General features: G+C 46.0%; 2 protein-coding genes across 9 annotated transcripts in view; both read left to right on the top strand.

Annotated features, from left to right (window-relative positions):
• The first annotated feature begins 566 nt into the window (after positions 1-566).
• Positions 567-5,001, top strand: LOC139054638 (uncharacterized). Of its 3 annotated transcripts, none has more exons than XM_070531972.1 (3): positions 567-2,182; positions 3,248-3,476; positions 4,293-5,001. In XM_070531972.1, exons 1-3 carry the CDS (start codon positions 859-861, stop codon positions 4,831-4,833), a joined length of 2,094 nt encoding a protein of 697 aa, XP_070388073.1. In that variant the 5' UTR covers positions 567-858; the 3' UTR covers positions 4,834-5,001. The 3 variants fall into 3 exon arrangements, with proteins under 3 accessions (XP_070388073.1, XP_070388074.1, XP_070388075.1); XM_070531973.1 differs by having other exon boundaries at positions 567-2,240; XM_070531974.1 differs by lacking the exon at positions 567-2,182 and adding an exon at positions 2,251-3,027.
• A 6,124-nt stretch (positions 5,002-11,125) lies between these two features.
• Positions 11,126-23,468, top strand: part of LOC135902413 (sodium-coupled monocarboxylate transporter 1-like) — a 46,551-nt gene continuing 34,208 nt past the window's right edge. Inside the window, exons 1-4 of one of the 6 annotated variants that reach the window (XM_070531968.1) lie at positions 11,126-11,314; positions 14,641-14,720; positions 15,731-15,811; positions 21,171-21,669. In XM_070531968.1, the coding sequence (XP_070388069.1) occupies positions 21,268-21,669 (402 nt within the window). In that variant the 5' untranslated portion in view covers positions 11,126-11,314; positions 14,641-14,720; positions 15,731-15,811; positions 21,171-21,267. Of the gene's footprint in view, positions 11,315-14,640; positions 14,721-15,730; positions 15,812-19,831; positions 19,877-21,170; positions 21,670-23,468 lie in introns of those variants that run through there. The other 5 variants (XM_065432437.2, XM_065432436.2, XM_070531970.1 and 2 more) reach the window with 5 other exon arrangements.

Raw genomic sequence — 23,468 nt, 5'->3', positions numbered from 1 at the left:
TTAGTTGGACAGAACCAAGGTAATGTTTCTTGCCGTTGCTTGGAGAAAGTCAGCATATGTCTTTTTGTTTCGCCTAATTGTATATGTAGTTAATAATAACTAACGAACTGCTCAAATATTACATTAAGAGCAAAGGTGCCAATGAGAAAATCTGTTGAACATCCTGAAAAACTCCCGATCCAGCTTTATGTTACTCAATACGGGCTGCAAAAAGTTATCTCCAAGCCTGAAAGATAGCCCGCCAAGCACCAAATAGTGCCGTGCGACTAGTGGTAGATAGATAGATAGATAGATAGATAGATAGATAGATAGATAGATAGATAGATAGATAGATAGATAGATAGATAGATAGATAGATAGATAGATAGATAGATAGATAGATAGATAGATAGATAGATAGATAGATAGATAGATAGATAGATAGATAGATAGATAGATAGATAGATAGATAGATAGATAGATAGATAGATAGATAGATAGATAGATAGATAGATAGATAGATAGATAGATAGATAGATAGATAGATAGATAGATAGATAGATAGATAGATAGATAGTGTTGTAAATATGGTATCAAACCGCCGCGTCATGTGCGCGCTGTCAATGCGCAGGCGCCAAGTTCTTTTTGTCTATGTTCACTCCTCCTTTTCCCTTTCCCCTTTCGCTTTATATATACGTGCATTAAACACCTGTGCGTTTGTTCTCGGCTAACCACTGGGTCGTCAACGTCTCCCTTCCTACATGACGGCAGCTACGCTGCCGCTGCTATGTTACAGTGGCGACGAGCCAGGAAGACACCCACGCAGTCAAGGTAGAACCCGACGCTAAGTACCCGCAGACAGCCGTACCGCTGACCACGATGGCCTCCCACATGCTTCCGAACTTCGACGACGTCGCAGATAAGTGGAAGCCTTACCTCATCAAAGTGGAAGCGTATTTTGAAGCTAATGCCATTTCGGATTCTACTAAGAAGAGGGCACTTCTAGTGGCTGCACTTAGCACGTCGACGATCCAAATCCTAATGGGAAGGATAGCACCTGCAAAGCCCAATGCCCTAAGCTATGACGAAGTAGTCGGGGTTTTAAATGACCACTATGACCCAAAACGCAACGAAATCGCTGAAAGTTTCCAGTTTTTCAACCGCTGTCACCAGGAGAATGAATCCATTCATGATTTTTTCGTTGCAATTCGGCGCATAGCAGACAATTGTAATTTTGGCGACTCGTTGAGCAGGCTACTTCGTGACAGAATTGTCTGTGGCGTGCGTTCAAAGGCCGTGCAAAAGCAACTTCTGTCAAAGAAGGAATTAACGCTGGAGGAAGCGGAGTCGATAGCAATAGCCGCTGAAACTGCCGAAAAAGACGCCAGGACAATGTCCGTAGACGTACCGCCTGTGCTTAAAGTGGAAGCGCATCGCAAGCTACCATCGAGATCAAGCATGGAAAGCGCAGGGCGACTGGAGTGCGGAAGGTGTGGCAGTTTTAGACACGACAGCAACAGCTGTCGATGGGCTAAAGCCCTATGTTACTCTTGTGGTCAGAGGGGTCACTTGGCAAAAATGTGTCGCAGCCGCAATGGTAACGGTGTTCCCAGCAATCGGAGAGTCCATCACGCGAAAGCCTTGGCGGTGGAAGACGCCGTTTCAGAAGAGGACAACAGCGATAGTGCGCACATCTGGACGTTGGCGTCCGCACGAAAGAATGCTCTTCAGCCACCAATTAGGCGTACGTTTAGTTGGGGAGGCGTGGAATTATCCATGGAAGTAGATACTGGTTCCCCAGTGTGCGTAATATCGCGACAGCTTTTTGATAAACATCACAAATGCTGGCCAAGCTTGAAGCCTTCACACGTGAAGCTATCCTGCTACAATGGAAGATTACCGGTGGTGGGCGAGCTTCAACTTTGTGTGAAATACCGCGATATTTCCGTTAACTGTGCCCTGGTAGTGCTAGACTGCCCCGGACCAAGCCTGTGCGGCCGGGATCTGCTAATGCTCCTGGAAAAAGCGGGCGTTCCGGTACTACAAGTGACGGGTGAAGGCGAGGCCACGGCGGATCAAGTGGACTGTCACAGGATCCATGCCATCTGCGACACATACCAGGACGTTTTCTCAGAAACCTTGGGGTTGATCAAGGGACCACCAGCCAGCCTCCTGCTGAAGGGCGACGCTGTTCCCAAATTCTGTAAGGCGAGACCTATTCCATATGCTCTACGTGACAAGGTATCGCAAGAACTTGACCGGTTAGTGTCGCTGGGTGTAATATCGCCAGTCAAGCATTCCAATTGGGCGACGCCCATTGTACCCGTTCTGAAGAAAGATGGGTCGGTCAGAATTTGCGGTGATTTTAAAGCTACTCTAAATCCTGCTTGCGCCACGGAGCAGTACCCACTTCCGGTAATTCAAGATATCTTTGCGTCATTAGGAGGAGGCCAGTTGTTCAGTACGCTCGACTTGCGGGATGCTTATAACCAGGTGCTTTTGGACGAGGACTCTCGGAAGCTTTGCGTTATCAACACTCACAAAGGCCTGTTTTGTTACAATAGGCTACCGTTCGGCATATCCTCGGCTCCCGCAATTTTCCAAAGAAAACTTGATACCATACTATCTGGGTTACCTGGCGTTCAGGCTTACTTGGATGACGTTCTAGTCGCGGAATGGGTTGAAGACTGCGGAGCTCGATTGCAAATGGTGTTAGAACGGTTCAGAGAACACGGTGTGAAGCTCAGATACGATAAGTGTAAATTTAGCCAGCCATCTGTCTCTTATCTTGGGCATCGTATTGATCGTACCTGCCTTCACCCAACTGAGAAAAATGTAGATGCTATCATGAATGCCCCTAGTCCCCAAAACCTAAGTGAGCTGCGTTCGTTCCTTGGTATGATCTCGTTCTATTCAAAGTTTTTGCCGAATATGTCCGATACACTGTTCCCATTGTACCAGTTGCTAGAAAAAAACGCACGCTGGCAGTGGAAGTTATCACAGGAATCTGCATTTCGGAAGGCAAAGCAGCATCTTAAGGACGCCGAGGTACTAGTGCATTTTGATCCATCGCGGAAACTGAAGTTGGAATGTGACGCATCCGCTCGTGGTATAGGCGCTGTTCTTTTTCACACAATTGGAAGCACCAACAGACCAGTCGGGTTCCGTTCCCGAACCCTGACAAAAGCCGAAAGAAATTATTCTCAATTAGAACGAGAAGCACTGGCACTTGTTTTTGGGGTGACTAAGTTCCGGGATTACCTTTTAGGTCGAGAGTTCGTCCTCGTTAGCGACCACCAGCCACTTCTAGGACTGCTGAGGCCCGACCGCCAGACGCCTGCCATGGCTGCAGCTCGCATCCAACGCTGGGCCCTCTACCTGGGAGGCTACCGTTACAAGCTCGAATATGCTCCGGGAAGGCTGCTACTGAATGCGGATGCACTGAGCAGACTGCCTCTGCAGGGCTCCGATCTCGTCACGGAACCTGACCCTGAAGAGTACGTATTTTGTTTGAAAAGTCTGGATGAAGGGATAGTCACATCACGTGAGCTGAAGGAGCTGACCGCCAATGACTCAACCTTAGCTCGCGTAAAGCAAAACGTGTTACACGGGTGGCCGAAAGGCGCAGAACGACTTGACCCTTCCTTGGCTCCCTTTGCTGATCGCAAGTTGGAGCTATCTCTGGCACACGATCTCGTCTATTGGGGACACCGTGTCGTCATACCTGTCGCAGCGCGTAAGCGCTTGCTACAATTATTGCATGAAACGCATCAGGGGTCCTCGGCAATGAAAACAGTTGCGCGGTCCTTGTTTTGGTGGCCAGGAATAGACCGCGAAGTAGAGCGCACGGCAGCTCAATGCGAGAACTGCATTGCCAATTTGCCTATGCCACCAGCGGCCCCGCCGTTAAGTTGGCCTCAAACGCAGGAGAGATGGTCGCGGGTTCACGTCGACTTTGCAGGACCAATAGAAGGTAAAATGGTTCTCGTGGTAGTAGATTCCCACACTAAGTGGATAGAAGCAGTGCCGCTGAACCAGGCTACTTCGACAACCACCATTGACTGCCTACGGGATATATTTAGCCATTTCGGGGTACCAAGAACCCTCGTATCCGACAATGGAACTCAGTTCACCAGCCAGGAATTTGCAACGTTTGCTGACAGGAACAACATTACACACCTAAGAACCGCACCCTATCACCCGCAATCAAACGGAGCGGCGGAGAGGGCAGTACGGACAATCAAGGATGGTCTCCGGAAGATGCGACGCGGAAAGCTGGAGCATAACCTTACACGTTTTTTGCTTAATTACAGAAGGACTCCCCAGAAAACCGGAAAGTCGCCATCGGAAATGCTGCTGGGGTACCAGATACGATCGCGCCTGGACACCTGCTTCCCTGCGGCGACTGTGTCTAATTCTAAAAAGGAAAACGACGAGTGGTTGCCTCCAACGGACTGTAGTGTACATGTCCGCAACTACGGGTCAAATGGTAAATGGATACCAGGACGGGTAACAGCGACATCGGGAGGACGGATGATCACAGTGGAGACTCCTCAAGCAATCGTGCGGCGTCACATCGACCAAGTGCGCACCCGCACTGAATTGTCTCCAGATGAACCACCAGGAACCGACCCAGGCTTGATCAGCAGAGACCGTACTCAGAGCGCACCGCCACTCTGCCAAGAGCCATCCGCGAGCCCCGAAGACGCGGGAGAATCTTCACCCCAAGAAGCGTTTCGAGACCTGGACCACCAGATACCTGTTCCACCACTCGTGGCATCCGGGGCAGACCAAGTACCCATGCAACCTGTTCGACGCTCCACAAGATCCCGCAAACCAGTGCAGCGTTTTTAAGAGGGAAGAAATGTTGTAAATATGGTATCAAACCGCCGCGTCATGTGCGCGCTGTCAATGCGCAGGCGCCAAGTTCTTTTTGTCTATGTTCACTCCTCCTTTTCCCTTTCCCCTTTCGCTTTATATATACGTGCATTAAACACCTGTGCGTTTGTTCTCGGCTAACCACTGGGTCGTCAACGTCTCCCTTCCTACATGACGGCAGCTACGCTGCCGCTGCTATGTTACAGATAGATAGATAGATAGATAGATAGATAGATAGATAGATAGATAGATAGATAGATAGATAGATAGATAGATAGATAGATAGATAGATTGATTGATTGATTGATTGATTGATTTGGCCAGTGCGGCCTCAGACGATTGCCCCGTGCGCGCGACAGCACGAACGTGCAAGAGCACTTGATCCCAGTTAATAAAGAGAAGAAAAAGCGCCGTTTCAAATGCATGCGACGAAAGTGACAGACTACGTCATCAGGCGCTGCTCGACCTAGAAAGCTCATCCAATGTCGTAAGTGTTTTTGTCAGTTTTGTACAGTGGGGTGAAGTTTCTGTAGACAAAGCAGCAATGAAAAAAGAAGGAAAGTTAATTTCTTCTCACACTCTCACAAAGGATGACGTCAACGTGGTGCAACGCAGCGCTTTGGGAAGGTATTGTTCTCACGAATGTTTCATGTGTGTCTAGGAGCAAGTAAACGTCTCTCCACAAAACAACTGTGCAGCAATCACTGTCACGAGGCCGGCCTTTCAACCTTGCATGTGTGATCTAGCACACTGCGCGACGTGTGATTCGCGTGGAAGCTAAGTATATGCACGGATTCAGACTGACACGTGACACTGAGGTGTCATTTGTCGATGAATTTATGCGTGTTTGAGAAATGTGACGACTCCATGACTACTTCCAAGGTCTCCTTCGGCAGATAAGGGGAAAACGCAGTTACAAGGTTCTTCAAGTAGCTGCGGCAAGTGATCACTAGTACATTCGAAAGCAAAATTTCTAGATATTTACACATATCGGTTACCCGCACCGAACAGACTGTCACATTGCACTGTGTAGAGCCTCGGAGAGTGATCACTTCCGGTAGAATGTGCGCACAATTTAAGTACGGCCACATGCCTACCATTGAAAACAAAGCATATCTCGCTGAAGTAAGTGTTTCCGCAATCAACTGCAACTCACACATGCCGTGTGTGTTCGAGCACGTAAGTACTACGTGATAAGCGGGCCGTATGGTCAGTACCTTGCGTTTTCTTTATCTGCGATTTGCTTTGCTCGGTGTGAGTAACGTTTTTTTTTCTTCTGAAGAATGTCTGCACGTTGTACTGCTGAAGCGGTCGGCTTTATATCAGAATGTTCATTTTGTGTCTCTGTTATAGTTTGTCAGAGTGGAGCGGACAGGACGCTTCTAAGTTTGCGCAGCTTCCTGGTTTCCCGGATGTGGGAAACGTGTCCACACCATGCGATATATTTGCGATCCAGGTCATGTTGCCTTAGCTACAGTGCGTTTTTACCTTACCACAAAAATATATACGTAAGCTCTTTCATGACGACATTCTTTAATAATTTATGCATTCTTAGGAAAAACGAATCTTAGAATCACTGCGAACCTGCTGACCATAGCATATTTCACTTGTTTTCAATATTTTATTTTTGTTGTTGTTGAACGAATGACAGCCCAATAAAAGTATTTTGCCCTTTTAGTGTCGGGCGTTTTCCGTCGGACAACTAATTTGATTTCTAAGTAACACGTTCACAGGCTTTAAATTCAAGTGTTATTTATTGGCGATACTTTCCTGATCATGTTACGGTTTTCTAAAGTTGAAAATGAAAGCAAGAACTAAAACCTGTGCGAACTTTTCCTGATACATCATGGCCTCTTTATCACTGATTCCCTTAAAAACACCTCTTAATCAACATCAAATGCTACTAAATCCGAATTCATAAGGAGATCTTTTTTCTTTAATTTCTGCAACGATTACAAAAAACACACCCAAAAGAAAGGACACGCGGGCTTTTTGCATTCGTCCACCATGTCGGAAAACGAAAGCAGCGAGGAACACCGACAGTCGATAAGCTTTGTCGCACCATCTGTCGTATAAAAGCTAAACCTGCCATAAATTTTTAGGTTAACGAACTCGAGTAAACGGCGCAACCAGTGTACGGGTGCTTTAAGTTAACGTATCATCTCAGGTAAGGCCAGCAATGTGAATGGTCGTCCAGACGAGTGTACTCGGTTATGGCACCTAAAGGGGCAAAATTAACCTCAAATATGCAGTGAACCACAATGAAACAATGGATGCTGCAAAAATATGCAAATCAAAGCGTGAAATTTTAGGTTCATAATGCGCATTTATAATGGTGACACTTTTACGAAAGTCGAATAAGTCTTCACGTACCTGTATACTTCTGTATATACATGACTCGTGTGCATGACTTGTGATACTGCACGTATTAAGTATACTTGTTTTATTCTTGGCTGCCTCATTGCTGACTATTTAAGGTCTGTACCCACAGTTTTACATGCCATGTGCTCAAATACATGCTTGTTGTTCTGCAGTCAAAGCTATATGAGGCCGAACGTTCTATGACTGCAGGTCAAGTACTCCGTGCGTTGCTGCCGCTTTGTATCAGTTTCAATGTTATCTGCATACCTTAAATGCGGGTATTTTGGTCATTCCAGGTCGTTCATTGTGTACGTATTGTAAGTGCGTACGGAAAAAGAAAAAAAGTTCCGGTAGACTTATGCAGGGGGACGTGGCACAAACGCGACGCGCTTTATTTCAGCGAAGCAAGGTCATCGACCTAATGAATACATTGTTGCGCCAAAAAAAGGAAAAAAAAAGACTTGGGAAGGATGAGTACGAAACGACAGATTGAGCGCTGAACTTCAACTGATTTTATTCTTAGAGCAGGGCAGGGAGAATGAACAAATGCGCATTCGTACATCAGTGTTGCCTAGAGCGATTACAGTGACGTTTTCAACATTTGCAACTCGTTTTCAAACACAAAAACAGACGTGTCACTAATACAACTCGTGCCTCTTACTTTTATGTGATATGCCTCCAAAAGTAAGAGGCACTTAGTTCTTCGAGTACAAGAGCACTGAACGAAGCTCCCCACGATATACAATGCGGTGTAGAGAACTCCTATGCAAAACCGCACTGATAATATTGGACTGCATCGCGCTCATGTGTGGGTTTGTTAATTATCTATACCATGTGTCCCAGCTAACATTAGCCAATCTGTTCAGAGAGAAAAATGATTATAAAAACACAGCCCAACATACAATTATAAGGCCTACGGTATGTCATCAGAGGTCTGACAACAGAACACCGTCGGACTTATATTCTTATCTTGCAACTTACTTTTTATATCTTTCTTTTCTTTAAACAGCTTGGCTAAAGTTAGCTGCGACAACCTGTATATAGCACGCGTATGTTGGGACTCAATATAGTGTGGGGTGGAACCTGTCTTCGCATCTCGTCTCCCTATGAACTAGTGTGTCCAGGACTATAGCGGACATCATTTTCTCTGGGGTTTAACATATGCTTCCCATATTGCACCCCTCGAGCTCTTTCAAAATCAAACGCATCGTATCATTACTCACAGACCCTAGAGCGCACACATGACCAATATTTTCAGCAGTCATCATATTCTTCCCGTAAACAAAGTGTTAAGCTATAAGTGCCCTTGATTGCAAGTTGGTAAAAATCTTAGCCTACCGTACCTCATATCTACACAGCACCTCACTAATCCCAATAACACAAGATTTCCATTCTATCACAAAATTTTATTTCTGAAAGCACGCACGGATTATGCCAAACAAAGAAGTGCGTTTGCTGTGTTAAAATGCTGGAATATCTTGCCCTCTACTGCTAAGAGTGCTCCTTTATTCAAGCATTATATTCAGACACATATTCTAGCCATTTTGTCTGATGTATTTTGTATTTCATCAGCTTCTGCAGCAATATCGATGTATCTGCTGGTCCATCAGATTATTTGTATGATGGTGATTTGTATGGTGTATTGCAGTGCTTTTAATAATCTAAATTTTATTAAGCTCTTCTGTAGTACTACATTCGCGAATGTACGTTTTGCTTTGTGCTATTATGAGTGCTTTCTTCCTATGGTGCTTTCGCTTTTACATTTTTTCTTCTCTCTCTTTCTCCCTTTTATTTGACACTTACTTTCACTATTTATTTATCATAACTAACGAACTTCTTTGGTGTAACCTTTGAAGATAGGTTAGATGGAATGGACTTACTACTGCACCGTCTTTGGTCGATTGATTTCCATTGTACAGTTGTATGATCTCCTGCATATAGCTCCTGCAATATTCTTTATATAACGGTTGCAAAAGTTCCCAAATCATCCTTGACTAGTAAACCTCTTTCTGTATGTTTCCATCTAATGTACTCACATTTCGAATGCTTTCTGTAGCTGACTCCACTGTATAATTTCCGTGGCTGTGACAGCACTTGTTATTTTACAGCATTTTCCTTTGATAGCTAGTCTTACTATTGAGTGAAAACGAGTAGACGTCATCATTATAGGTGTCTAGGTTTCATTTTTTATTTTCATTTCAACAAACAAAAACTCACAGGACGATTACGAGACCGCAACGTGAATGCTTGAGCGTTAGATGCGGGGTTTCATAAGTGCACGTCCAGAAAAGCCTGTTGTCGAATCAAAACTAACTCGCTGCTTTTGTTGCGCTGCTCTGGCGCCGACGCGACGCCTGTCTTGAACAGGCCCAAGACATGTGCTGTCAAACGTCAAGTATACAGTTCACGCCGCTTCGTACTCTAGAGCAGAAAGACAGCGTCTTCAAATTCTGTGCACTGCGCAGTAAAGGCGACGTGCCGTGCGCGGTTCGTGATGGGAGCCTGCAGGAAGCGCCTGCGATGTCGAAACGCTGAAGTTAATATATTATAGTTTGACGTACACCAAACGCTATCTGTCCTACATCGTGTCCGGCATAATTCATCGCGTCACATCATCGAACTTCTACACGAGACCTTCGCTTGGTGATGAACTGTATATCCACAAAGAGGCGCTGAAGGCGGAGCAATTGCCGGCATTGTCTGTCAGGCTGAAACTGCTGTAACAAGATCCCCCCTCTCCCCTACTACCATTCGAAGCATAACTGCCACTGCGACACAGGGGATGCTGCCCGCTTCCTGTGCAGCCTACCAGCTTTGGCAAAGCAGAATTGGTGAACTCAGAGATCGCCCTATGCCACCATGACATATGACTGAAGTGCTGCATCGTTTTGCCGAACGGCGAAATGAGAAGTACAAGAAAAGAGCACTCATTCGAACAAAAAAACGAAAATAAAAACAAAGAATGTCGACGTTTGCTCAATATTTCACTTCGCGGTGTAAACAGCATGTTTCGTCTTTAATCTTTGGTTGCTGAGCGAAAACCAAATGTTTTCCTATTCCACAGACCCATTCTGAACGACGGAAGTATTGATTGAAAAGCTGCGAAATGGATGTAACAGAGTCATATTTAGAGCCGTCTCTTTTCAATGGCGTTGGGAATATGTTGTTTAAACATGGCGTTTCAATATGTTGGGAACCCATCACCGTATCTTTGAAATGTGGTAATTGAGCAGCGACTGAAATGCACTCGTAAAGACTTGGAAACTCTTTTCGAGGCAGTTGTTGTTGTTGTTTTTGTTTGTTGTTGTTGTTGTTGTTGTTGTTGTTGTTGTTGTTGTTGTTGTTGTTGTTGTTGTTGTTGTTGTTGTTGTTGTTGTTGTTGTTGTTGTTGTTGTTGTTGTTGTTGTTGTTGTTGTCGTCGAGAGGCTTCCTTGTGTCACCGGCGTTCCGAACTGCGCGGCCACCCAGAGCTGGTTCTCGCGGGGGCGCAGTTACGTCGAGGTATACTCTGGATACACGCGCTAACGCATAACACCGTTATCTAAGACTCGCACATCCATCGCGTACGAGCAAGGGGGTCGTCGTCGCCGCTTGCCGGGAATCTTTATCTACGAAGACGACGACAACGACAGGACAGGACGCGCGTGCGATCGTGCGCCAAAAGACAGGGGCGAGGCGAGCGCGTACACAAACCTGACAACGACGACCGCACTCGTCACACGCCCACTGCCGCGACGCGAGTAAAACAGAACTGCTCGTATCTGCTTCCTGTGGCAGCGTGTATACGATCTGAAGCGACCTGACACGCTCGGCCCAGCTGCTCCCTCATTCCTCTCGTCCCTCGCTCTCATCGGAAGCCTCCTTCCCCCCCCCCCCCCGTGCTGGAGGCTTTAGTGCTTTCCGAGCACGCGCGTGCGACATTTGCGCCAGCGCATATATACGGGCTGAGAGAAGGCCGCTCAGCTGTCTTTGACACTCTGTGCGGTGGTGTTGCGCCGGTTTGTGCTGCATCTCGTATCGCCTCATTTGGAACTGTGAAGGCAAGATAGATACCCCATCGGGTGCGCCCTACGGAGGAGCACCCATTCTTCTGCAGGTTCGTGACTGCTTTTCTCGTTGTTGTTGTTTTTTTACTCTTCTCTTCCTTTTCTTCCTGTTTCCCTATTTTATGTACCCCTGTTGGTGGCCTTGGGATGAAACTTTGTATGGCACGCGACTGGTCACGTGGCCTCAGGAAGCACTGGCGTTCTCGAAAGAATACTCCATTGCTGGCGCTTCTTGACTGTCGCTATTAAGTGTCAGGTAACCCTGTTTCATGGGTTCTCTTGCGTATTGTACCCCTCGGTACATAGTTCATTGATCTGTTTACGACAGCAAGAGCTCGGCACCTTTCCGATATCGCGTCGGAAATGTCCGAAAGCTTGTAAGTCTCAGGAGATCACCATGTAATGAACTTCAAATGCCACGCATATCATCCATCACCTATACTTGTGGCAGACTTTGGAAACGTTTTTTGAAAACGATGAGGATGCATACCTCATACCAAGTAAAAGCTGAGAGGAAAGATAAAGGCGTTAATTTATTCACGATATTTTTTGTTAGACACCGAAATCAAGCACTGGCTTATAAATCATAGAAGACAATTTATGCGTATCAAAAGAATCCTCTTAACATGCTGCAGTTGTTACTGTTTGTTAAACGTACTAATCCCCATGTCTGCTACTGACGTGTTGTAAATTTATCTATGTACAATATTTAGCTTTTTGTGTGTGTGTGCTAATTGAGAGTTATCTTATTCTATTGCAGTATGCAGTAGTAGGCATACTGCATTGCAGTATGCACTATGCAGTACAACCATTTCATAGCGCTAACTGCATGGTGTCAGCACGTCGTTTAGAGTTCTGAGATTCCGCATGCGTATGGCAGCCAGCCTCAACGTTTCAAGTTCATCGTGACACTGACCATCAAATTGAGCTTCAAGAGGTCTTCTTCCATGGCCCAACTTCTGAAACTCATTTAGAGGGAAAGTGTGAAACGCTTCTCAGAGAGTCATGTTGAAATTTCCAAGAACCTTACTTCTATTATGGTCACGACAGGACCACTCCGGTGCAATCATTTGTCGACGACAAACAAGACTAATATTCACGCTGTAGAGAGCGCACAAACTGCTTGGCTATGCCTGGCCATTGAGAATATATATGTCAAGATGGCTGGAAAGATCATACCATTCGGCATGACTCAACCGTCAGCTCTTTTTACGTCGACATCCGCCATCTTGCTTGCGCACCCAACCGTACTCTTTCATCTTCACCACCCTGGGCGCCCCGGGACGCAGATTCCGTTCTTATATTGGCTCATCATGTGTCTCACTAAACTGTGCACCTGTGGCAAGACCTATACGACCCTCGCTTGGTATCCAGCACTCTAGGTTGCGCCTCGCCGATCTAGATATTGTGAAGACCTAAGGCGAACCACTTGTGGTCAGATTTATAACCGATAAATGACCCCTCTTAGGCCACGAGACGTGCGCAGATTTATGCACGCTAAAGCTGACACCATCTTTTTAACCGATTGGGCCTACAGACTCTGTCATCTCGGCTAAGTGGCCACAGCAGGAAGAAGGCGTCTTGTGCGGAACTTCAACTGCCGCTCTCCTGCATCAACCAGTTATATCTCAAGCTCATTCCTCCGGTTATTGCTCCACCGCCATCGACTGCACTTTCCTTCCAATGTGTTTTAGTAGGCTACTTTAAGAGAAGCCGGTTATTCGCAGGCTTGCCTGTTAGGCTCATTACACGAATCATCCACTCCGGTCCTTCCTGCGAACGTAAATAACACTATTTACTCGAACTTGATCCATAGTCCATGTTGGCGATAGTTAGCGCTTCACTCTAGAGCGTGGTCCCGTCTCGAGGGCTTGGGATATTTGGCGTCCAAAATACGAAAGATCTGCCATTTTGCCCTCGATAAAATCCATGAAGCAAATTTTAGCGCTTATGCCTGGTCTCGTTGACCTCACTTCGCAGCTCCGTTTAATTGTGATGGAGACGGTACAGCTAGGAGCTTCAAATCCTGTTTTTTTTTTTTCAACTAAATATATGTAAGGAGATTTTGGCGCCTCGTAGAGGTGCCGGCTACTCGTCTGCACCGACATGCCTTAAAACATTGAGACTCTTGGGACACCAAATCCATATCAACGCAAAAGCACTCAGAAATGAGTTCCCGTGAGTAGTTCACAAGCCGTGACCAAAAAAAACTACTTGATCCCAATCGAAGTTCATAGGCTAGAGCATAAGTGCCCGCGTTTCGTTGCGTACGAATGCTCTTAAGTATCTCTATTTTCTTTTTCGTAACAAAATATTAGTTTACTTCTAACAGGCAGCGAGGAGGAGATATAAATAGCGTGTCCCAGTTAACGTTAGCCAAGCTGTTGAATGAAAAAGAGAACATTAAAAACAAGCGGTGCAAAATAAGATATGAAGATCTGCGATGTTTGGTCGGGAGACCTCTGACAACCGAACATGATGCGTTTTATAATTTTGTTGTGCACCGTGTTTCTTAAATATTCTTTTTTCGTTGAACAGCTATAGGCTAAAGTCAGCTGGGACACACGGAATAATCCACAGCCTGCACAAACAACGTTATTCGCACGCCTTTTTTTTTTTACATCGGCCCAGTAGCAGCATTATGGTTACACCGTCCAGACAAATAACTGTGCCATCTGTTTGACAAACAATACTTTCTACAGCAGAATTTCATAGGAATTGCGAAAGGTACATACGCCCTTACGCACCGCTGCCTGTCCTCTAACATGAGCCGTGCAATACCTCGTGTAAATTACGAAAGAGATATTGGCATGGAAGTATTACTGCAAGCACGTTTTGTTGCCAGTGCACCTTTTAAGGCGAACCTTTCTTTGCCTACTTGTCCGAGTTTGGTGGGACTGCCTGGCTGCTGGGTGTTGTTCAGCCGGTTGCTATCTCGGCGGACATATTTATCGATATATTTACAAATAATGTATGTGCGCCAAATGAAAGTATATCAGCGAACGAGCTGACCAAGCGTGTTCACTTCAATTATGCGTAGCCGAAAGGACTTTCCACATAAGCCAAAAAATACAAGATCGGCACACAGGCATCTCTAATAAGATCCACTGATCTGTTAGCGGAATGGTGGGTCTTATTTACGGAATTCTCTTGATTTACTTTATTTTATTAGATTTAGCTACTCAGTATGTTTCAATTTGTACATGCCCGTTCTTGGGTAATCCTCCAGAATGGGCACGTCCCACCATAATTGCCGGCGTAAAGCCTGAACGTGTAATGTCGGCACACACTGCATATATATCTAAAGCACACCGACTTGTTAATATAATAGCGAGTTTTATTTACCGGATTCTTTGATTTATTTTCTTGGATTTAGCCATTCGGTTTGTGGCACGGTGGATGTGCCCGTTCTTGGCCAGCCCTCCAGAATGAGCACGTCCCACTGCGACACAAGAGGTACAGAATCCCTAAATGTTGTTTGATACGTGCCATACTTTCCTGTGCTCGCACCTGTAGTGACTTTTCTACAGTATGTACAGTGTTGCGCATAAAGAACACGGACACAAGAAAGGACGATGGTACGCACAAGGCCGCAAACTTACAATTTTATTTCTAATTTTATTATGAATTAGGAGATGAGTGCATTAATTAGGCGTCAATTGCACTGTCAACAAAAGAGATAGATTTTTTTTTAGTGAATGCACACGCGTGTAGAGATATTTACAAACGCTGTGTTGTCGCAAGCGTATAAAAAGGCCATGATCTTTCTGAAATAAAATTGTTGGAAGTCTGCGGCCTAAACTGTGCGTCACCATCATTCTTTCTTGTGTCCGTGTCCTTTATGCTCAACACTGTGCATACCTGTGGCATACCAACAAGCGCAAGTAGCTACCTTATAGTGAAGTGCGCTGTTCTACCCTCGGCCAGCAACATGCATCGCCTTCGTCCTTGTCACATCGCTGCCTATACGTGTCACACAGAGCCTCCGCTTGACTTGAAGCTTCTATTTCGGCATATCTTGTGATGGAAACCAAATCGTACGCACCGCCTTTATAGTTGCGAAGCTTTCGGTTAACCGCTTAACTAAAGCTTCCCTTTCACGTAGATCCCAACAAGTGCGTCGGATCTGCACATTTCTTTAAACCCAAGAGTCAAACCTTACGGCCGAGTAACGACATTGTCTATACACGCATGCAATGCATAAAAAGTAAATTAAGGTGTTAAAAGCGCATTGTTACCACGAGTACGAACGCGAGATATCTTTTCTTCTGGAAGGAGCAGCCGCAAAATTGACTTTCTGAAAAAAAAATCTTCCAACAATCTCAGCACGATATAAAATCTTTGACGTACGAGCCATCGCGCCATCCCAGACGGCTGTTCTGTATAATAGCCGCTCGTATCCCCGTTCCCACTTTCTTTGTTGCCTTCCTTAGTTCGGTTTACGATTGCATCCTTTTGTGCTGCAGCTGCTCTTGTTCTGCGTCCGGCTATCGAGGCAAGTCGCGCGTGAACAACAGTCAGCTGTCAATGTACGTATGTTAAGCCAGGTGCGTCTCTTTCAAACTGGTTGGCCTTTTCCCGAATACATCCGTTTCGGTACGGCCAGTAAGAATGCCTAATAGCACAACTAAATGCTAGATGGATATAGCAATATCATTGATGATTGCTTGTTATGAGGCCATATCTATAAAGGTATCCTTGAAAAACAGTGCCACAGCACAGGTGAACAAAATTGCCAAACACACACAAAAAAGAAAAAGAAAACAAGAGCGATATAGCCCACAGCTAAGGTTCAGTGCTCTGAGTTAAAAAAAAAAAGAAGTACCTCTCTGTTTTTTTCCCGAAACGTGCTTTAACTGAACTGAGTCAATGAAAGAAAATTTGCTCGAGTAACAGTTAGATGTAGACTCGCACACATGCGAGTCTACATGCACTTCTATGCAAGGAGTTGCCAGGCGAAGTCAGCCTGCCACCCAAGCAAACCTGCCGCTGCGACGAAAATTAGAAGTCGGTTTTGGATACACAGAGAAGGTCGGAATAGCTCTGATCCTTCTAGTTTCCGGCCACGGGGGTGGTTGAGCTGCGTGTCACTGACCCTAGTGATATGTTCAGGTATTATTTGTTGAACGTTTTCATCTGCATAATGTTAGATATTAATGTTCGCTCTATTCGCGTTCGACTGTGAAATGCATTCAACCGTATTCTTAGAAAAATCACATCGCAGTGTCGCGCTTTGCTTTTGTCTAGACTGATTCTCGAAAACTTTGTTGTATATTGGGCTTAACTGAAGTGTTTAAAGGAAGGATCTGCGGTTATACACAACGCGTTTCAACGTCAGCACATAACAGCGAGCTACATATCCACGGAAAAGAAAAAGAAATACTCGACGCTAAAACATGTTCACTGACGCCGATAAAAGTTCATCTGGAAAGATATGTTCATTGAGAAAAACCCACTAATTGTCGGGTAAAGGTAACCGAAGAAAGTATGCGCCAAACTTTGGGAAAATAAAAACCGAGAACGCTGAAACATGCGCTTGGGTAATAACCATGGGGGAAAGAAGCCTATGCTTACAATATTTGTTTAAACACTTATTCATAGGGGCGACATTGAAAAAGTTAGAAGATGGTAAAGGAAATGTTGCTAATTTCCATCAGATAGCATGCTATAAGATCGCGCTTCCTTGTGCAAACTCGGAGACAGAAGTGTTTTTTCACGTTGTTTTAGAGAAAGGTGAATGTAAGCTAGATATGGTTCCTTGTCGAAAGCCATTAGGGCGGTGCAAGGCTGGGTGAAAAAAATTACTAATAAGCGGAGTACACTGCAAAAGCTTAATTTATACGGAAAATATTTAGCTGTCTAGAATTATTCTTTCAGATTTCAAAAGTTCTCGCACGCCTCCGACGAATAAACGATGCAAGAGCAAAACAAGGCGTCTCGAACCCCTTCAGTCATGAATTTTTATTCCATTTTTCTTAAGGCCTCTAAATTTACGTTTGTATAAAAATAAGGCGCAAATTATGCAGAAAAAAATTTTCGAATCTTTAGCACGATTATTCACATCACTTTAGGCCAATATCCACAGTTGACAAAGCTTATCAATTGCGAATATTGACCTCTTATAAATGTTTATTTGTTACAAATGGACGCGCTGCTTAAAATTAGGTTGATGGACTTCTCACACAAGAAAAGGCACGAACTGACAGCAAAAATAAAAAGCAAACGCTAGAATTAAGTTCTCGTCAAACCAACTAGCTCTCTTAAATTCCATTTGTTTTTCATTACTCCCTAAAGTCACGTATGACATTGTTTTTTTGTTAGTAAAGGGTTACATTTACATTTAGCACCACGTTCAAGTTTTGCCTTGTCGTCCCCGTCGGGAAATTTAAAATTTTAACTTGCGTCACAAAATGGTGACACCGTGACTGACAGGGTTAAGTATAGGTTCCTTAAACTATTTATTCAGCAAAATACTGCAGGTCCTGAACTGGGAACTAGCAGGAGGGGCATTTAGTACTTAAAACACGAATATACAAGATACATGGCAAAAAATCCCACAAGTAGCTCCCAAAAGAAGAAATAGTACAAGAGTAACGACTTTAAAGGCACGCCAACAAAGTACAACAAAACATTGTCAATTGGACGCTTGCTAATTGGTGATATTTTAATTAAGGTGTCATCGATTATGTCAGAAATAAAATTTTAAAAAATGCAATGCATGGCACAGATCCGCAGAGGTCTATTAGGGACGCAGAAGTATGCGGCAAGCCCGGAATACCCAGGCGAGTGTGATGAGAAGGAAAGGAAGCTGTGCGATTAAGAAATCTGTGGGTCCTGTTTGCTTTCGGCTGACGAGAGACAGCAGTAGACGAATATTTTTGCAGAGGCCTTTGTTCTGCAATGGAACTTTGTCTTGGGATGGTGATGATGGTTATGGTGACCGACAGCCTTGCGCATTACCGTAAAAAAAAAAAAAAAGAGGAAGAGGGCTTTTCGGTAAAAATAATTTTGCCGACATGCACGTGAGGTGTGCGTTGAGGTTAGCATTTCTGTGCTTGTCGAGGTATATGGGAAGCATCCATGACCCGGTTTGCAAATGGCCCTGTACATTTTATTTTTGGAAGAGAACGTCCTCGACGTCGACGAACAGCGGAAAAGCGTGCTTGCTTACATACTCGAACACTCGGTGATCAAGAGCAGAGAGCAAGCTCATGTGATAAAAATGGGGGCAAGGCAAGTTCTGTTGCCAGAAGCTGACAGCTAACGTGTCAATGGTGGAATGATTCATAACGCGTAAATATTGCACGAGCTACAGGTTTAAGTACTTGCGTTGGAGTTCATCATCATCATCAGCCTATTTATATGTCCACTGCAGGACGAAGGCCTCTCCTTGCGATCTCCAATTACCTCTGTCCTGCGCCAACCGATTCCAACTAGCACCCTCAAATTTCCTCATATCGTCGCACCACCTAGTCATCTGCCGTCCTCGACTGCGCTTCCCTTCTCTTGGTACCCATTCTGTCGCCCTAATGGTCCAACGGTTATCTAATCTTCGCATTACATGACCTTCCCAGCGCCATTCTTTGAGCTAGTCTTTCCAAAGCAACAGACTGACGTTGCAAAAAGCGCCCCTAGTGGGGTGGTGACTTCAGATGAACTTGAACCATCTGTCGAACTTTGACGAGCACCAAAAGTACGGTAGTTCTTGCGTCCCAGCCCGAAATGTGGTGGTCAGAAGTGGGAATCGAGCGCGCTACCTAGTGCTCACGAGCTGAACTCCATAGCCACTGGACCACCACGGCAAGTGCGTAAAGATCTGTAATATAAGCAAACGATGTCTGCTGATCAACAACCTCAAAGAGATAACCGTCTGGCTTTACAGAATTGAGAGTCTTTAGAGCGACGCTATCTTTGCTCACCCTTCCCGTTTTGGCGTAGGCTACACACCCCGCTTTCTATGTCGGATTCGGAAAAAACGCTCTTCAGACGACGTACTCTGAGGCACACCGAACTCCTCCGCAAAACGCATCGTCATCGAATGTCCATGATTTTACCAACATTGGAGGGAAATGTCTAAATAGGCTTCCATTATCGGTGAAGAAATTGTTCAAAAAAATGGTCTTGTGCCTGCAAACAAAGAGATCAAAAGGCCTCGCGCAATATTCATCAGGACAACATAGCTTGACTAGTTCACTAAACATAATTTCTGTGACGTAATTTTTATCCCGCTCTAACGTTATGATGACTTTTTCGGGTCAGTGACATGTTGTATGCGTAGGTGGGATGTTTTCTAACATCTCAGTTTGTTGTTATGAAAACTTTTCCACACACCCACCCACCAACCCCCACACACACACACCCAAACACACACACACACACACACACACACACACACACACACACACACACACACACACACACACACACACACACACACACACACACACAAAAGAAAAACATGTGCTCCTTGTAATAATGAAAAATAAAAAGTGAGGCAATTTCGCGCGGCCACCTGTTGCGAGTGAGCGCATGTAGTGCTTGCGAGCTCCTTTTCGGTATCAGTCACAGGAGCACGCTGTATGGGAACGCACGACAAACTGCTTTCGTAAAAGGTTTGCACACATCAATATTTTATTGCGATATCAATGATATGGGCACTCTAGGCGCATTTTTGCCGTCGCCGTCGCCGTGAGGTTTCGTGTAAAGTCCAAGGCCGATAAAATCGTCGCCGCACGCCGCGTGTTGTATGTGCGAGTGAAAGCGCGCGAAGGTGAGCCGGCGAACGCGGCTCCATCTCCAGTGCGCGAGCGATCTCCATCCAGTGCGCGCCCTCTTCTTTCGCGCGCGAGGCACGAGGCCGCGGCGAGGGAGGGGGGGGGGGGCAGTGGCGTAGCAATAGGGGGGGCCGGGGGGCCGTGGGCCCGGGTGCAAGGGCCCGGGGGGGGGGGGGGGTGCGGTGATATACGTCTGAAGACACCCCTTTTTCCACAGGCTACACCCGGGGTGGGGGGGTTACAGAAGACCTTTAGGCCCCGGATGCTTGACGACCTATAGCTACGCCGCTGGGTGGGGCGTTCTTCTCCGGCGGCTGCTGCTTACTGCACGGCCGTGCGACCGCCGTATGTTGAAAGCGATCTGCGGCGTGGCCAAAGTGCGCGCCCGCGTGGGCCTCATCGTCAAAGCGATCTGCGATGTTTGCAGAGTGCGCGTAGTGCCGGAGGCTTCGCGCTGCGCTCTCGACGTCTCGTTCGCGTTGAAGCGGCAGGTGCACGTAGGTCGATTGGCTCGCTGCTGTTGCCGCGCTTATCAGTCCAGCGTTTTGACAGCATGTTTCCGAGATCATCGGATGAGATGTGTCCATGTTTGCTTGCGCGCACGAAACATCATGCTTGTTACTTTACTTAGTATGCCTATGGCTACAACTTTACACGGCTAATAAAGATACTGTCCTTAGTTAGTATAGCTGTCCACTAATTTGCAATCGCAGTCGATGCTTCACCTTTCGGGCGAAACTGCTACTCTTTTTTTTAGTGTTTACGCTGCTCAATAAAAATAAACATGTTGCATCGTACTACTGTGAACGCATCGAGGAGTCTCGTGGTAGTACTTTCCTGATGTCTACAAGCACGCAGTGACGACAATCCAGCGTTTATTCTCCTAAATAACAAGAGACCTGCTTCTATTGATCTGTAACGTCCAGCGGGAAAGCTTATGAACTCTAATGGAGAGATGCGGGCGACACTTAGCGCGGTCATACTTTTTTACAACGAGGGGTTTTCAACACAAGCGTCAGCCGTCCTATCTGAAGTCACATATAGCACGTACAGGCCTTCTTTTGTACGAGAGGTCTTGGTTCACTGCAGATACACGAAGTGAGCACTGCCTCTTTCCCGGTTATGCTTGCAGCTGCAGTCCTGCCGAATACAGGCTCGCTGTAAGATCGCATCGCGAGAAATTCGCCGACCCCTGCGCAGCGAGCACGTGACACTCCTCTCGTGATTCCATGGAGTCTGTGTACACCCCAGCGTCGACGCTGCTGCATTTCCCGAGCAGCCAGGAGCTTCTGGCGAGGTTCACGTACTACGACTACGCGGTGTTCGTGTGCATGCTGGCCATGTCCGGCTCGCTGGGCCTGTGGAGCGCCTGGCACGACAGCCGCAGCGACGCCAAGAGCGGCATCTCGCTGCTGCTGAACGGCGAGCGGCGGCTTCCCGCGGTTCCCGTGGGCGCCTCGCTCATGGCCAGCTTTATATCGGCCGCCTACCTGCTGGGAAACGCGGCCGAGGTGTATCGCAACGGAACGCTCTACATGATGACCTTCGTGTCGTACGGGCTTGCGTTGGCCGTGACGGCGCACCTGTTCATGCCCGTGTTCTACCAGCTCCAGGTCATGACAGCCTACGAGGTGGGTGAACCTTCAGCGTTGGGTCACGGAAATGGAAGAATTTGACTTCAAGTGTATCCACGTGGCGTGATCAATTGATTACGGAGAGTGGCACAGGGCGCGCTTGTCCCTCGCTAAACATGTTGCGGCTGCGAAAAGCTCTGCGTCCCAGCCAAAAACACCAACTTATCAGGCTCTCTGTCGAATGTAGAAATGCAAACACGCTTTTTATTCCGGTATAACTGTGCAATGTCGATATAGTCTGCATGTGTACCTCTGCTATGATATTAGGCCTCAGAATACGCGATTACCAGAGAAAAAGAAAGCCTGGTAGTATATATCATCTGTTGACGTGGCTCATTTTTATAGACGCAGTGGTAGCACTAGCGTCAGCGGCGCCCAGGGGAGTGGCCCGCCACGACCCCTTCTTCCCCTTCAGCGCATTCTTGTTTCAAGTAACAAAGCACAGTTTTGTCTCACTGGCTTGCTTCAGCGCGGTGTTCGTTCTGGAGCTAACGACTAATAATCTTTATTTATTTTTGAAATGTCCAAGGTAACGGGCGCACCCTACAACTCGCAATTTAGCACCACATCGCATCGAAAGCGCATATTTACGTGTTTTTTTTGTATTAACAGGCATAAAAACAGGAGTGCTCAATTCTTTAAACAAAAAAAGAACCCTTCTCGAAAGATAAACAGAGTAAAATTATTTTCGGCAAATGAATGTCCCTATTAACATTAAAAAATAAACGTGCACATAAAACATCACAAATGGAAACTTTGAAACAGAGACAGAGAGAGCTCTATATTAGAAAACACGTAATAAAAGATATTATTGACGATGCATATAGAACCACTGACATGCTACTGTGTATAAGGAGGGGAGAGGGGATTAAAAATCGTACTTCACTTGAGGCTCAAAAAAAACGAAAACGCAAGAAAGGAAGAACAGACAGGGCGACCGCTGCTTCAAACAAAGTTTATTCTCGGAAAACCACCCTATTTATCAGTCGACACAGATTAAAAGCAAGATACATCAATGGGCAAGCGTGCTCCAAACCCCCCCCCCCCAAGAATCTTATGATAGTTGTAAAATTCAAAGGTGGCAATGCTATGCGCATAAAAACGTACAAAAAAAACTAAAGGCTCCGAGAGCGGGAGACATAGAAGCGAGCCCTGACTCAGGCCTTTATCATGTGGGCATTGACAGTATTGTATTGGATCTGACCAATTTCCTAATCCGCCGTGGTGGCATAGTGGTCACGGCGTTGCGCTGGTAAGCGTGAGGGCGCAGGATCAAATTACCCCCCCCCCCCCCCACGGCGGCCGCATGTCGACGAGGACGAAATGCAAGAACGCCCATGTACGTACATTGGATGCAAAGTCAAGAACTCCAGGTGGTCAAAATTAATTTAGAGCCCCTCGCTACGATGTGTCTCAAAATCAAACTGTGCTTTTGGTACGTAAAAACCCGGAGTTTGTATTTTTACCAATTTCTATTCCTTTTTTTTTATTTTCTTTAGCCAGCGCAAAGGGCCACTGTTCCAGTCTGCGAAAGGCGCCGGGCGCCTTTTCGCTTCTTTGACAAATAATTCTTTTCAGTTTCACACCCCCTGCTCCCCTCGTTTCAGTTCCGAGCTGAACCCCGCGAGCGCAGCACCAGCATTGGTCCGCCAATTTCCAATAGTCCTGTCTTATTACAACCATCGCATAAATAGCTGTTTGTATTCGCATTTTGGACTCAAGTCATGCGATTAACTGTTTAATTATTGAAAGCACAGACGGGGAAGATAATAACGTTTGAGGTCGTTCGGCTGCGA

This window comes from Dermacentor albipictus, chromosome 1, assembly GCF_038994185.2.
Source record: "Dermacentor albipictus isolate Rhodes 1998 colony chromosome 1, USDA_Dalb.pri_finalv2, whole genome shotgun sequence".
NCBI lineage: Eukaryota > Metazoa > Arthropoda > Arachnida > Ixodida > Ixodidae > Dermacentor > Dermacentor albipictus.
The sequence above is the reverse complement of the archived record's forward strand: the minus strand, read 5'-3'. Positions and strand labels throughout refer to the sequence as shown.

Excerpts from the sequence above, each read along its gene's own strand:
- LOC139054638 (XM_070531972.1), top strand. The coding sequence starts at position 859 with ATGGCCTCCCACATGCTTCCGAACTTCGACGACGTCGCAGATAAGTGG. Across the intron at positions 2,183-3,247 it reads CGACGCTGTTCCCAAATTCT|GTCGAGAGTTCGTCCTCGTT; the intron begins GTAAGGCGAGAC and ends ATTACCTTTTAG. Across the intron at positions 3,477-4,292 it reads ACGGAACCTGACCCTGAAGA|AAGGACTCCCCAGAAAACCG; the intron begins GTACGTATTTTG and ends GCTTAATTACAG.